The sequence below is a fragment of the Cynara cardunculus genome, assembly GCF_001531365.2.
Source record: "Cynara cardunculus var. scolymus isolate 2C chromosome LG 4, CcrdV1, whole genome shotgun sequence".
NCBI classification, from domain to species: domain Eukaryota; kingdom Viridiplantae; phylum Streptophyta; class Magnoliopsida; order Asterales; family Asteraceae; genus Cynara; species Cynara cardunculus.
Genome location: NC_037531.1, coordinates 12,753,067 through 12,767,157, shown reverse-complemented (window position 1 = coordinate 12,767,157; position 14,091 = coordinate 12,753,067). Strand labels below are relative to the sequence as shown.

The window sequence follows — 14,091 nt, the reverse complement described above, 5'->3', positions numbered from 1 at the left end:
TTCATTTGAACGCATATATATATATATATAGGGGCACGTTCAAATTAAAACCGTACATTTCTAAGAAACCGTGTAAACTAATTTCGACCAATAGGAAAATTCTATTTTTTTCTAATTAAATTTAATCAATAAGGGTATTTCGGTTATTTACAATATTTTTAATTAAATATGGAAATTATTAATAAATCTTAATTAAAGAAACGTAATAAAGAAAATTTTATAAATGGTAACATTTAAATATTTAATTATATTATAATGGTGAATCTTGAAGATTGTAAGACATAATGTAATGAATTCATCAAATCATGATATAAAAAAGAAATTAATACAAATGAAATTGGTTCATTTAATAATTGAACAATGAGTAGTAAAAAAATTTCATGGTGAACCCGTTTCATTGATGGTGTAGTTGATCTATTTAGTAGGCGAAGTGGAAAATGAAATGGATGCATAATGTATTTGGTTTGTCATGAAATAATTGCATAATGAAACGGGTACATGATGAATCTGTTACAGAATCTTAGAGTTTGTAATCTGTTTCAGAATCTTGAAGATTGTAAGGGTTAAATGAATGAATTCATCAAATCACGGGTGAAATAAGAAAATTAATGTACATGAATTAGATTTCATGAAGGTGAAACTGGTTCATGGCGTAACTGAACCAAGAGTAGTGAAACGGGTGCATAATGTATTTGGTTCGTCATGAAATAATTGCATGATGAAACGGGTATATGATGAATCTGCTCCATAATCTTGAAGATTGTAATCTGCTACAGAATCTTTAAGATTGTAAGGATTAATTGAATGAATTCATCAAATCAGGAGCGAAATAAATTAATCTATGTACATGAAACAAGTTTCATGAAGGTGAAACTAGTTCATGACGTAATTGAACAATGAGTAGTGAACTGGTTTGATGGTGAACCTCATTCCAGTGATGGTGTAGTTGATCCATTTAGTAGGTGAAATGCAAAATGAAACGGGTGCATAATGTATGCGGTTTGTCATGAAATAATTACATGTTGAATGGATTCATGATGAAACCAGTGCGTCTTGAAATAATTTCATAATGAATAGGGTGCATATTTACATGGGTGTGTGAAGGACATTGAAACAGTTTCAGGATAATGAATAAAAAGGTTGCTGCATTAACGAAACTATTTCCTAACATATAGAAAATTTTAATTTTCTAAAATAAAGAATAATGTCCTTCAATAGGATGTTACATAATATGTATTTTTGTTTACCATTTTGCTCTTATTGCTGATATAAAAATAAAATTTTAATATATATATTTTTTAATTTCCTAAAATAAAGTAAACTAATCTTGACCATTGATCAAGAAAATAGATGGATGAGATTGGTTTACATGGTTTACATAAATGGAAGCGGTTTTCATTTGAACGCATATATATATATATATAGGGGCCTATTCAARGGAGAACTGAGTTGTTTGTGGTAACTGTGAGAACCAATATTAACCACAAATCAATAGATAAATTAGGAAATTTATAAATTTGGTAATTTTAAATGAAAATCTTAATGCAAGGATATTTTTGGTATTTTAAAACTCTCCTCTCTCCTCTCTCCGGCCACCGTTCTCCGGCCTCCGGCCACCGTCCTCCGGTGATACCACTATGATACCACTGTGATACCTAAAAATATTGACTCTGTTAAACAAAAGATACATTGTGATACCTAATCATATATAAGATGCATAGTGATATCACTGTGTTACATCTTCGATCGACCACACAAACGACATCAATGTGATACCCAAGCACATATATGATGCATTGTGATACCATTGTAGTATCACCGGAGGACGGTAGCCGGAGAGAGAAGAGAGGAGGGAGGAAAGTTTTAAATTACCAAAAATATCATTGCATTAATATTTTAATTCAAAATTGCCAAAATTATAAATTTCCTAATTTATCTATTGATTTGTGGTTAATATTGGTTCTCACAGTTACCACAAACTAATTAGTTCTCATTTGATTAGGCCCATTATATATATATATATATATATATATAGGGGCTTAATCAAATGAGAACTGAATTGTTTGTGATAACTGTAAAAACCAATCTCAACCACATATTATAATAATCAATGGGTAAGATTAAAAAGAATCTTAATTAATGTATTTCTATAAATAAATTACTGTCATTTAATGACATTATATGAACAAGGGCAAGATGGTCATTTTGTACGTTAATATTCTTGTTCAATTGGAATCCAAATATAGTGAAGATACTTTCCTGTATTTGAGACGGAGACGATTGTCTTAAGCCCTAGAGTAATCTCAATTTGTGCTACATTGTGGTACATTTAGTGTTGATCATAATCTGTTGGAAAATGGTGTGATACATTGTGATAACATTTAGCCTTTGTAATAATATTTGACTGCACATTGTGATAATCAATTTGTGCTACATTGTGTTAACAACACCTTAAAATCTGCAGATGTATTAACAACATTAGTACAAATTGGTGTGATACATTGTGATAATATTCTTAAATATTATGGATACAATCTTCAACAAATATGTGTGATTTCATGTGATTCATCAGAATAATGAATATGTTTACACAAATGGATTTATTTTTTTGAAATTATTTCACTAAATGATATTAATATTTTATTTTAGGAATGTAAATCAAGATTAATTTATTTTATTTGAAATGGTTGCATTTAAAAAATTAAATTTTAATTTTAAATTAGGAATTGACTAACATACCCTTTTAATTTGATTTTAATTGTATAATTAATATGTTAAAATGATTGATTGAGATTAGTTCTCACAGTTACCACAAACAACTCAGTTCTCCCTTGAATAAGCTCATATATATATATATATATATATATATTTATATATATATTGTTAAGATGTTCCAATAAAAAAGATAAATATCGTTAGAAGGTAATAAAGAGGGTTTGTATGCATATCATAAGAAGGTAAAAAGTTGGATATAAAAAACATTATCTTTTATGTATATAAGATATAAATCAAAATACCTATTAATAAAAAAAATATATCAATTTCAGATGTTTCATTTAATTAAATATTTTTCAAATGTGTATTAAATAAAATAAAAACTTTATGATATAATTACTAACTTTGCAGTCGAGATTTTGTGTTGGGAAAAACATACTTTCGATAACTCGTTTATGCGATTGTCGATCATCACACACAACCCCTTTTATATATATTTAACCGTATCAAATTTATCTAATAATATTGTATCTATGCTACCTTATAAAGCAGATTTATCAAAAGTCTTAAAAACAATTAAAATAAACGAGTTACCAATGCACATTATTATCTTTTCTTTTCTTTTCATGTTTCCAAGATACTTTTGGCTCTTTTCACTCATGTATTCACCCTATCATATCTCTATATCTTCTTACCATCCCCCAATGTGAATTCAAACTAATATTCACCATGAATTATTAAAAGTTATCTCATTCAATTGCTCTAGAACTCTCGATCTCTTGATTTTTTGCTTTTGGTGTAAATCGAATACATTTGTGAAGTCGTTTAAATATATTGGATTTTAAATATATTGGATTTAAAACTATCATACAATTTTTTTATGGATAGACTATAATTGGAACCCTAATCTTATTTACTGAAATTGTATTAATAAATAAAGACCAAGTGTAACTTATATCATCGTTAAATCTTCTCTAATAAAACCAGTGAAACTTCAAAATCATTAAAATTCACGGCTCCAACCGTATTGCGCTGGTAAACAACCAATAATATATTAAATATGACATTTACCTTAAATAGAAACCTTTACTGATTAATTCAACGTTAGGAATTATTTCGATCCACGAAATCATTAAATCAAGATATTAAAATCAATGAATTAATTTTCAAAATTAATAATCAACTCATAAAATAGTTTATCATGTGAAACCGCAATTTTTAGTATTTGCGTATTTTAATGTAAACAGTTTGAACACCAATTTGTCTCCAAAAAGTGCTTCTTGTACCCATTATTTTATATATTTTTATTGGGATAAAAGCTTTAAAAATTAAAATAATATATCTTTGACTTTGACTTTGACTTGAATCTTGGGTCTACAAATGACGAATGCTCTCCTTCCGATCCCATTTTTTGCATCTCTTTTTGCTCTTAAAAGCATACATGCAAACCATACATACAAACCACAAAAATGGCTTCCATAAGATGTGGTGGTGGTGTCTTTGTCTTTGCCATTTTCTTCATCTTACTTCACTTTCTTGCATATTCTCTTCAAGGTATATATAAAGCTCTATGATTTCCCATAATAGTTTTAAAGGGTTTTCGTTATATGCGTATACAAATCAAAGGTTTTGTTTTGCGTTTTTGTAGATACTGAGAAAAGGGTGTCGGTGTCGGTGGCTGGAGACAGATTCGAAGAAAGGACGACGACCATGTTGTCTCGACAAGAGAAGGTATATCGAATGGTTTGGGGTTGCGTCATATACTTGTGTTCAACGAGTTGATTGGTTTTAGAGCGTTGGTTCATGTTCTTGTTTATGATGTATTGATTTTCGAACAATCGTATTTGTTTTCTCATTATACTGATATTCAGGATACCGTTTTCAGGATGCTTTGAAAGCGGTTCCCACGAGAGTTGATGTGATGATGAATGGCAAAAGAATTGGTGGGAGAAAGACGATGAAGATGGTGAATGAACAACGTATAAATGGCGAAGAAATGGCTTCCAAGAAAACAACTTCTTCAAGTGCAAACCCTAGAAATGGTGGTGGTAAAGTGCCCAAACCTTCTTCTTCAAGTTCAAACCCTAGAAATGGGGATCATAAAATGCCCAAAAAGAAACAGAATAAGACATACCACCATGATCATGATCATGATCATGATCACCATGTAGAAGTGAGAATGAAGTCAGCCTTCATGGCTCTGAATGCTGATTACCATGTGCCAAGATCTCACCCACCCAGAAACAACTGATGAGTTCATATACATATAGGATCAGAAGGCCATACATTCAAGAAAAGGGAGCAATTTTGTAGTACTACTGCTTCCTTTAGATCTTGCTGGTTGGCTGCATAGGTAAAATCTAATAGCTTAATTGTATGTTACTACACATATATACCACTAGGCACTAGCTAAGCTAGATTGTTAAGACAATATTTTTGTTTATATATCTATTTTCTTCATTCAGATGTATTATTCAGACACTTTCTATTATGTTTCAAATCATTGTTGTCTACTAGTCATTTAAGAGCTCTGGAATTGCTTCTACAACATACTTTGAACAAATGAAAATTATTTAATTTATCGTGTTTTACTTAGTACTAGTTATGTACCCGTGCAATGCGGCGAGAGACGTGAATTTTAACGATTTTGAAGTTTCACTGGTTTTATTATATAATATTTAACGATGATATAAGTTACATTTGGTCTTTACATATTAATACAATTTGAATAAATAAGAGTTTATGGTTCCAATTACAGTCTATTGATGAAAAAAATTGTATGACAGTTTAAAATCCAATATACTTAAAATCCAACATATTTAAACGACTCCACAAATGTGTTCGATTTACACCAAGAACAAAGAATCAAGAGATCGAGAGTGAGACCGAGAGTTCTAGAACAATTGAATGAAAGATGAATGAGATAAATTTTAATAACTCATGATGAATATCAGTTTGAATCTCACCCTGGGGGATGGGAAGAAGACATAGAGGTATAAGAGGGTGAAAGCATGAGTGAAAGGTGTCAAAAGTATCATGAAAACATGAAAAGAAAATGTAATAATACACATTGGTAACTTGCAATATATGTTATTTTAATTGTAGATTAAGAGATTTTAAGACTAGATTCATAAAGTAGTAGTACTTAATGCATTATGAGTTGTTACTTAATGCATTATGAGTTGTTTTTAAGACTTTGTGCATAAATGTATAGTACATTATGCATTAAAAATTGTTTTTAAGACTTTTGATAAATCTGGTTTATAAGATAGTATAAATTACATATATACGCGACTACGCGAGTCGATAGAATCACTAGAAAATTATGATAAAATCACCGCACTGCGAGAGGGTAGCACGGGCACACGTCAGGGCCCAAAAATATTAGGGGTTCAAAATTTTCCCCTTAAAATACAATAGTAGTCTAAAAGAATTTAATAAATTAAAGAAACTCAAAAAGTTATAGCATATAATAAGAGGCAAAAAGAATTTAGTAGATAATAAGGACCAAAAAATATATCAACTAATTATATTGGAGAAGAAAATAAAAAAAAATTGGTCATTCATTATATGTTATTGCTTATTGCATCTCTAATTGAAAAAAATGTATTATTCACGAAAGCAACATCATTGACTTTCTTTCGGATCAAATCGCGTCGACCTTAAAGATGCACTTGCTCAAGAAATTTCTTGTATCCGGAACTAATCATCATCTTAATAAAATGGTTTTTTTAATCATATTTAATATATTAATTATTATTTTACTTATAAAAATTGACTAGTAAACTCAACCAGGTCTTTTTTATTTAACTGGAGAAAGGTCGAATACGCTAACAATGCACTACTGGACAACAAACTGACGAAAATCACATACGGCATAAATCCCGTCAGTGATTTCTTACTGAAATTTGGCTTTTACGACAACATACTTTTTGTCAAAAAAATCAGTTGCAGATTTGGTGGGTATCAGAAAAAGTCGACTTTTAATATATTTCCGCTATAAATCTGCCACTGATTTTTTTTTAAAAATAAAAATTTAATTTCGATATCTTTTTCTGCATATTTGTGACGGATTTTTTAATTATTATTGAAAATGATCCGTCACAAAATTGTATACTTTTACAAGAATATTTAGTTAGTTTTACATTAAGTAATATTAATGAAGGATTATAGTTAACTAGAATGATATTGGTGCATGCAGCGAGATACATCTTGATTTTAATGTTTCGTTTTATATTTTGGGTTTATCGATGTTATAATGCAATTTTATGTGGTTTTGAGAAGAAAAAAAAATATTTTATTTTTGAATGAAATATAAACTTGAAGATATTATAAAATTTTGAAAAAAATAATAATTGATTTTAGTATTAAATTAACTATTTAAAAGCTCTCGTTTTTGTGTATATTTTTTTTTTCAATTTTTTTATTATAATTTAATTAAAGTTTAATAACAAACTAATTATTTTTGGTTTAATATAATAATTTTTTTAAGATAATAATTAATTTTTCTGTTAGAACTCAATTATTATTTTAGATTTTTTTTATATCATGTATTTGATTATGTTTATCTGCACTTAATTACATGATTTACACATGAAGTTTTAATAAGATATACTCACACATGTTCTACTTGTCATCTTCAATTTTAAGTAATATGCATCAATAAACAATATTTTATGCATAAAAAAATGTTTTTAAGAGTTTTTATTAAATGTTTTATAAAATAGTATAGATTAATATATGTCACTAGTATAAACTAATTAAAAAAATTAATTAATTAATACAAGGAAAGAGATTTACTTCAATCCGCCACTAATCACGGGTAAAAAATTATAATTTTCAAAATAATTAACAATTCTGATAAAAATTACCGGTCTATCCTCCAATACGACACAAGTATTAATAAATGGATTTCAAAATTATTCATTTAAATTTAAAAAAAAAATGTGGCAGATTTATGACGGATTGGAGGATCCATCACTAATAATCGATTATTTAATTTTTAATTTTTTTCTTTTATTATGTGGAATGACATAGGTATATCAATTACATACATATACATACATATACGGGAAAATGTTCATTTGAGAAGTAAAGAAGTGGTTCTAGCTTTCATCTGTTCAACATTTGCGGCTTTGATTATGAAATATCGAATAATTCCTCGCATATATATGCAAAAGATAAAAAGATGGTTTCATAATTTTTACAAACAATCGACAAATGGATTCATATATGAATTCATGTGATTAGTTCATATGTGAATCAATTAATTAGTTAATATGTAAATCACATGGTTTCATATGTGAATTAGTTAACATTGTTTACATGTGAATCACAAGGTGAAACAACCCACTATGCTAGTAACGATATAAATTCATATAATATACTCATTTCGTCATCATAATTGTCGTAGTACATTCCATGTTCATAGGTTTACATGACAAAAGAAAATATGGATTAACAAAAACTTTATCAATCACAACATTTTCATCTAATTAACATTTATTTACATTTTTCCCTTTTATCTTGGAATGATGGACGACCTGCAAAACAGATTAGTCCAATAATTGAGCGTTAGACCAAAAGGTCTAGTGAGTATATTTTCCTTAAGCATAACATATTTCCGGATCCAGTATATATTAAACCTGGATCTTAATATAACATTCCATCATTCATTTATCGTGGTTACACCGTCATTTCCTCTATCGCGGTTACACCGTCATTTCCTCTATCATGGTTATACAACCATTTCCTCTATCACGGTTACACCGTCGTTCTTTCTATCGCGGTTACACCGCCATTCCCTCTATACTTTTTGTAGAGATCACTGTGAAATTAATTGTCTTGTCCAGACAATACTATGTCCGGAGAGGAGGATTCCGGACGACTTTAACATATCCGGACAACACTAATATTTTCAATGATTTTTTTGAGTTCTTCGGCTTTAACCAAGACTGTGATAGATCCAAATATGTATGTATCCTGATAAAACCTTTATATCTCGTCGCATTACGCGAGTACACAACTAGTTATAGTTAAAATAAAAAACAAGCATATTTTAGGAGAAAAAAAGGAAAGAGAAGACAATTTCAAAGATATATCAGTATCACGAGTGGACCTATTTTTTCTTGTACAACTACATAAACGTTAAAATAGTGTTCCTTTTGTCTTAAATAAATTATGAATTTCTATTTTTAGTTTTGAGTAAACTACAATTTTGGTCCCTCCTCATGAAATCTTTGAAAGTGAGACCCAAATTTCATTATTTTTCAGGTTTGCATTTTGCTCTGAAAGTGGGACATGACCACTATATGTAATTTCTCCATTGGATACAGAGTTAAGATCATCCAATCATGTTTTCCCTTTCTTTATTCATCGTTTCTTCTACTTTTAACAAAATGGTGTGTACTGTGTATGATTATAACTTACTTTACAGAAAACGAACAAAGGGGAGGGGGGGGGGGGGCGAGCACTAGATCAAAGAAGAAGAAATTGGGTATTGTACAAGTTTGAAATGAACCAAGCAGGTTTATTCATTATGGTTTCTTGCCTTTGAAATCGACTTAAACATTGGAATGTCATTTCCACAGATGGTGAGGTTTACACAAAAAGATCAATGTGGAGGTAGGTTACAAGCGAACTTGTAATATTAGATATGTAACTTCTAAGAGATCGATGTGGAGGGTTGTGGTTGTTTGTCTTAGCTAGGCATGGGAATGGGGCGGAGACCTCAATCCCGTCCCCATCCCCGATTACTTATCTATATCTCCGTCCCCGCTGGGGAATATAATCGCATCATCATCCCCAACGGGAAAACGAGGATTTTTCCACGTTTATGTAAGTTATTTCAAATTAAATATGTAAGAGACCATACATGTTTAAATCTCAAACATTTTCAATAAACCTAAAACCAAAATGAATTTAATTTAATACAAAAAAACCACAACATCATATAAGAATCTATATATATCTATAAAGCAGAATCATGATATGCTGACGTGGCATCTCCTCGACGTAAAGATCATATTTTTCTCTTTTTTCCATATTTTGATTTTTTTCCTTAATAATTTTGCAAATTAATGTTTACATTTAACTCAAAAACCCTTCCCCTTCTCTTGGTGCGTTTCAACTCTAACATTTAAATCACTCAATCCTTGGTTTTTCTCTAAATCTCTCAATCTATGGGTTTTTTTTTTTTTTTTCATTTATGTGTTCTCCATCTCCATCTTCATTTCCATGTACGAGTTATAAACTATTGGTACGCTCTCCCCTCTTCTTTTCCATCTCTCATCTATGGCAGAAGAGTATACACAAGTTTATCAATATATGTAAGAAGACATTGGAACATGGATTAAGGAGAAGTCTTCATTGAGGCTTAAGAATTTTGTGAGAATTTTGATTATTTTTTCTTTTGTTGTGGATTCACTTTTTTTTTATTATGTTTTCTTATAGTTTCTTAATTTGTAATTTTGTAAGAAAAAACACCAACAATAAGGTGGCATTTTTAGGCATCGCAATGCTAATTTTTAGAAAAAACACGAACTTTGTTTTTTTTATTGATGTAATTATTATCAAAACATTAAATTAATTAGACTATTCATTTTCATTGGTTACACTCAATATTTGTTTTTTTTATTCGTTTTTCTCATGTGACCCTATTTGTTATTTACATAACAATAATTGAACACACATACATATGTATGTATGTATGTATGTATGTATGTATGTATGTATGTATGTATGTGTGTATGTGTGTATGTGTGTATGTGTGTATGAGTGTGTGTATGTATGTATGTATGTATGTATGTATGTATGTATTCAATATATATAATCAAAATATCTGTAAACTCATTTATATATAAACGAAATATGATCAATATATGTGTATTTTTATTTATATACTTGAATATTATCTATACTATCTTATAATACATTTGGCTAAAACTCTTAATCTCTTAAACTCTTAAAAACAACTTCTATTGCTTTAGGTACAACCTACTAAAGCATACTATCCTAAACCACCCGTTTCTAAACCCAATCCCATTTTTTATCACAACCCTAATCCTAATCCTAATCCTAATCCTAATCCTAATCCTAATCCCAATCCCAATCTATCGCTCCTAACCAATTCGATGAAATCGTTTAATTCCCAATCCCATTTTTATCGCAACCCTAAAAACGATTTCATCCTATCCCATTTCGATTTCATCCTATCCCATTTCGATTTCATAAACCCTAAACGATTTCATAAAACCTAAAAAAGTACAAGCATCTGTAGACCAAGATGACGATTCAGGTAATTTCGCTCCCTGATTCATCGTTTCTCTACCGATTCCATTCTTATTTTTCCTCTCATACGGTTGTTCATCGTCCTCCCCTATCTTAAGTTCTTACTATGTGTTCATCTTTTTTCTTCATTTTCACTTCTGTGTTAGGGTTAATTGTGTTTCCATCGATCGATTTGTTGCTCTACAATATTTTGACTTCTCTACTGGAAGATCTTCAAGCTTCTCTGCATCTCCACATTGAGGTAATTTGTTTTCCATTTGTATCAGTTTGATTTTACCCAAATCATGTTTCTTGAAAGTCTTGGCTTTTAGTTTTGCTTTCTTTTATCTTCCTTGCATAATTGTTTCATTATTTTTATTTATTCTGCATAATTGTAGTTGATTTTCATTTATTTCGATTTTCACAATTGATTGTGATTAACAGGTTTCGTTATTGCTTTTCTTTCATTATTGTTCAGAATCTCTTCAATATCCTCCATCTCCAAAATCTCATTGGGATCTTAGTGTGTTGTCTTACACTAGGTACGTGATTTTTGAAATGTTTATGAATTTGTGTATTGGTTTTATTTGTGATTTCTAAATCTAATTTAAGGAACTACTTAGATTGTTTATTGTTGTGATCCAATCTTATTGAACATGAAATAAATGTTTGGAATACTCGATTAAATCAATGTTTGGAACATTCAAAGGCTACTAATACATTTTGAAAGTCTTTACTTCATTTGTTTGATTGTTCAGATGTCTAGAATATCACCTCTGTTCTTTTTTTGCTCTTCTTTTTGCTGTCTATTTTCGTTTCTTTTGCTGGTTTTTGTTGTTTCTTTATGATTCTTTCTACTGAAGCAAACAAATCAGGTTGGAGGATTTATCCTAAAACATCATTTTCACTTCCATTGCTATATGCTTCTTGTACTATTCTTTTGGCCACTATCTCAACTGACTTCCTTCTTTCATATTTTCATGAAAAGAAAAACTTAAAAAGAGCCTATTTCTAAAGGTGTCAAACTGTTGAAGCAAAGCAGATGACGTTTGTTGAGATAATCGCTTGATACATCCTTGCGCTCAATGAAAGACTTGATGCATCCTTGTAGTCATGTACCAAAGCAAATGAAATAATTGTTGGGTGAGTTCAAATCTATGTATTTGTTTAAATTTGAAAACTTTTTCTTTTGTCATGCAACTTCCAAAAAGTCTAATGTGTGCCAACTTAATCATATCTTGGGAGGTTTCTTTTATTAATGYACATGGGTTATAGACTTAGGGGCCGTTTACCAAACACTTACTGCAGTAAGTGTAGACCAAGTCATATTACCCTACCGGATGAATATGGTAAAGACCAAAAATATTACCCGGTAGTGAGATAAATACCAAGAGTCTTACCCGGTAAGTGAGGGCGACGGCTCTTACCATAATAAGCGTTTACCGGGTAAAATGGGCTTGTGGGGGAACGATCCCATTACATTATAGCTACCAAACAGTTTCTTTTATTTTCATTTCCAGTCATCTTGATTGAGGCCTTGAACTGAACATTTTATAAACTAGAGTTTTGAGCACCATTTTGCTTTGAAAGGCTATTTATTTTCATATTTTGATTTGCATTCTTTATGTGAAAGACCCTTCATTACATTAATTATTTGCCTATTCCCTTAGCTAAGTGAATGAAGTATAAAAATTGCACGTATTGGCAAACTTTATAGTGCATCTTTTTTTAACAAATCGTATGGCACCTTTTAGACAAGTCAGTTCTTTTGAATTGCTCAAGTTCTTCAAGTAGAGTTTGTTATTGGTTTGGTTAATGTGGTATGCAAGATCTACTGTTTCAAATAAAAGACTTGATGCATCCTTGCAGTTTGTGAGGAGGATATGAATATGCAAGTGTGTATCTAGGAATCAACGTTCTGTTCCAGCAAACCAAGACCCAAAGCTTATTGATCTTCTTCACCAAGGTTTATGTTCTATTATGTCTTTCATCTACGATTTTTCACCAATGTTTTTTTTTTATCAATTTTTCACCAAGTTCGCATATTTTTTTTTCCCTTTCCAGTTTAATCTTACTTCAAGTTCTAATATTTGTACCTAGACATTTTTCACAACAAATGGCTTACTTCTCCTTTCTGTAAATCTTTGCTTCATTCTCTCAGAGAACCAATCTGATTTTTCATGAACCCGTTCTTGGTAGATTTTTGTTAAACACTTACCCGGTAAGTGCTTACGGGTAAAATTTAACACTATTTTGTACTTACATTGGTAAGATTTTAGTCCACCAAAACAACATAGTATACAACAATTTGCATGGTAAGTGCCCACCGTGGTAAGAGTCGTTGCCCTCACTTACCGGGTAAGACTCTTGATCCTTGTATTGCTCTTACCGGGTAAGATTTTTGGCTCTTACTATATTCATCCGGTGAGGTAATGTTACTTGGTAAACGGCCCCTAAGCCTATCTGGTAAACGGCCCCTAAGCCTATCTATCACAACATCTTGAATCATGTTGGTGTGTGTTTCTGAATTTAAATCCATTTTTGTTTTTGTTTTGGGTCTGAAATGGTGGAGAAAAAAATGTGAAATTTGTTGTATTTCACTGCAATCTCTGGCTTTCTCCAGGTAAGATGTTTCTATATTTTTGCTTCGTATCTAAAAATTATTGTGATTTGAACTAAATCAATGGGTTTGGTGTTATAACAACAGGGTAAGTTGAATAGTTGATTTACCCCCTAGGCCCTACCTCTTCTTGGTGGGATATACCGGTTTTGTTTGGTTTATTGGTCACCGTTTTGATTCACCTCCTATGTCTTTCAAATGCCTTCTCACTATCTCAATCTGTTAAGTAGACTACAAGAAGTAAAAAAAATACGAAAATAGAGGGAGATGGACAAAGAATGGGGTTCGAAGCGTTGTTCTTGGAATTCTTTTTCTGGTCACGCCCCTTTTCGCAAACTCCTTTGTCCAGGTAGAATCTATGTTTCAGATTGGTCAAAGTCTTCTGTTCATCTTTATTCTAAATATTGATCAAAAGTTTTCCAATGACCAGAATCCAAGATCATTGAAAGTTTTGATCTTTATGAACCATTTTTCTAATCTGCCAAATG

General features: G+C 30.5%; 1 protein-coding gene across 1 annotated transcript; it reads left to right on the top strand.

The window, feature by feature from the left end:
- The first annotated feature begins 4,184 nt into the window (after positions 1–4,184).
- On the top strand, positions 4,185–5,110 carry LOC112510888 (lateral signaling target protein 2 homolog). Its single transcript, XM_025116239.1, has 3 exons — positions 4,185–4,269; positions 4,364–4,446; positions 4,601–5,110. Exons 1-3 carry the CDS (start codon positions 4,185–4,187, stop codon positions 4,964–4,966), a joined length of 534 nt encoding a protein of 177 aa, XP_024972007.1. The 3' UTR covers positions 4,967–5,110.
- The last annotated feature ends 8,981 nt before the right edge of the window (positions 5,111–14,091 follow it).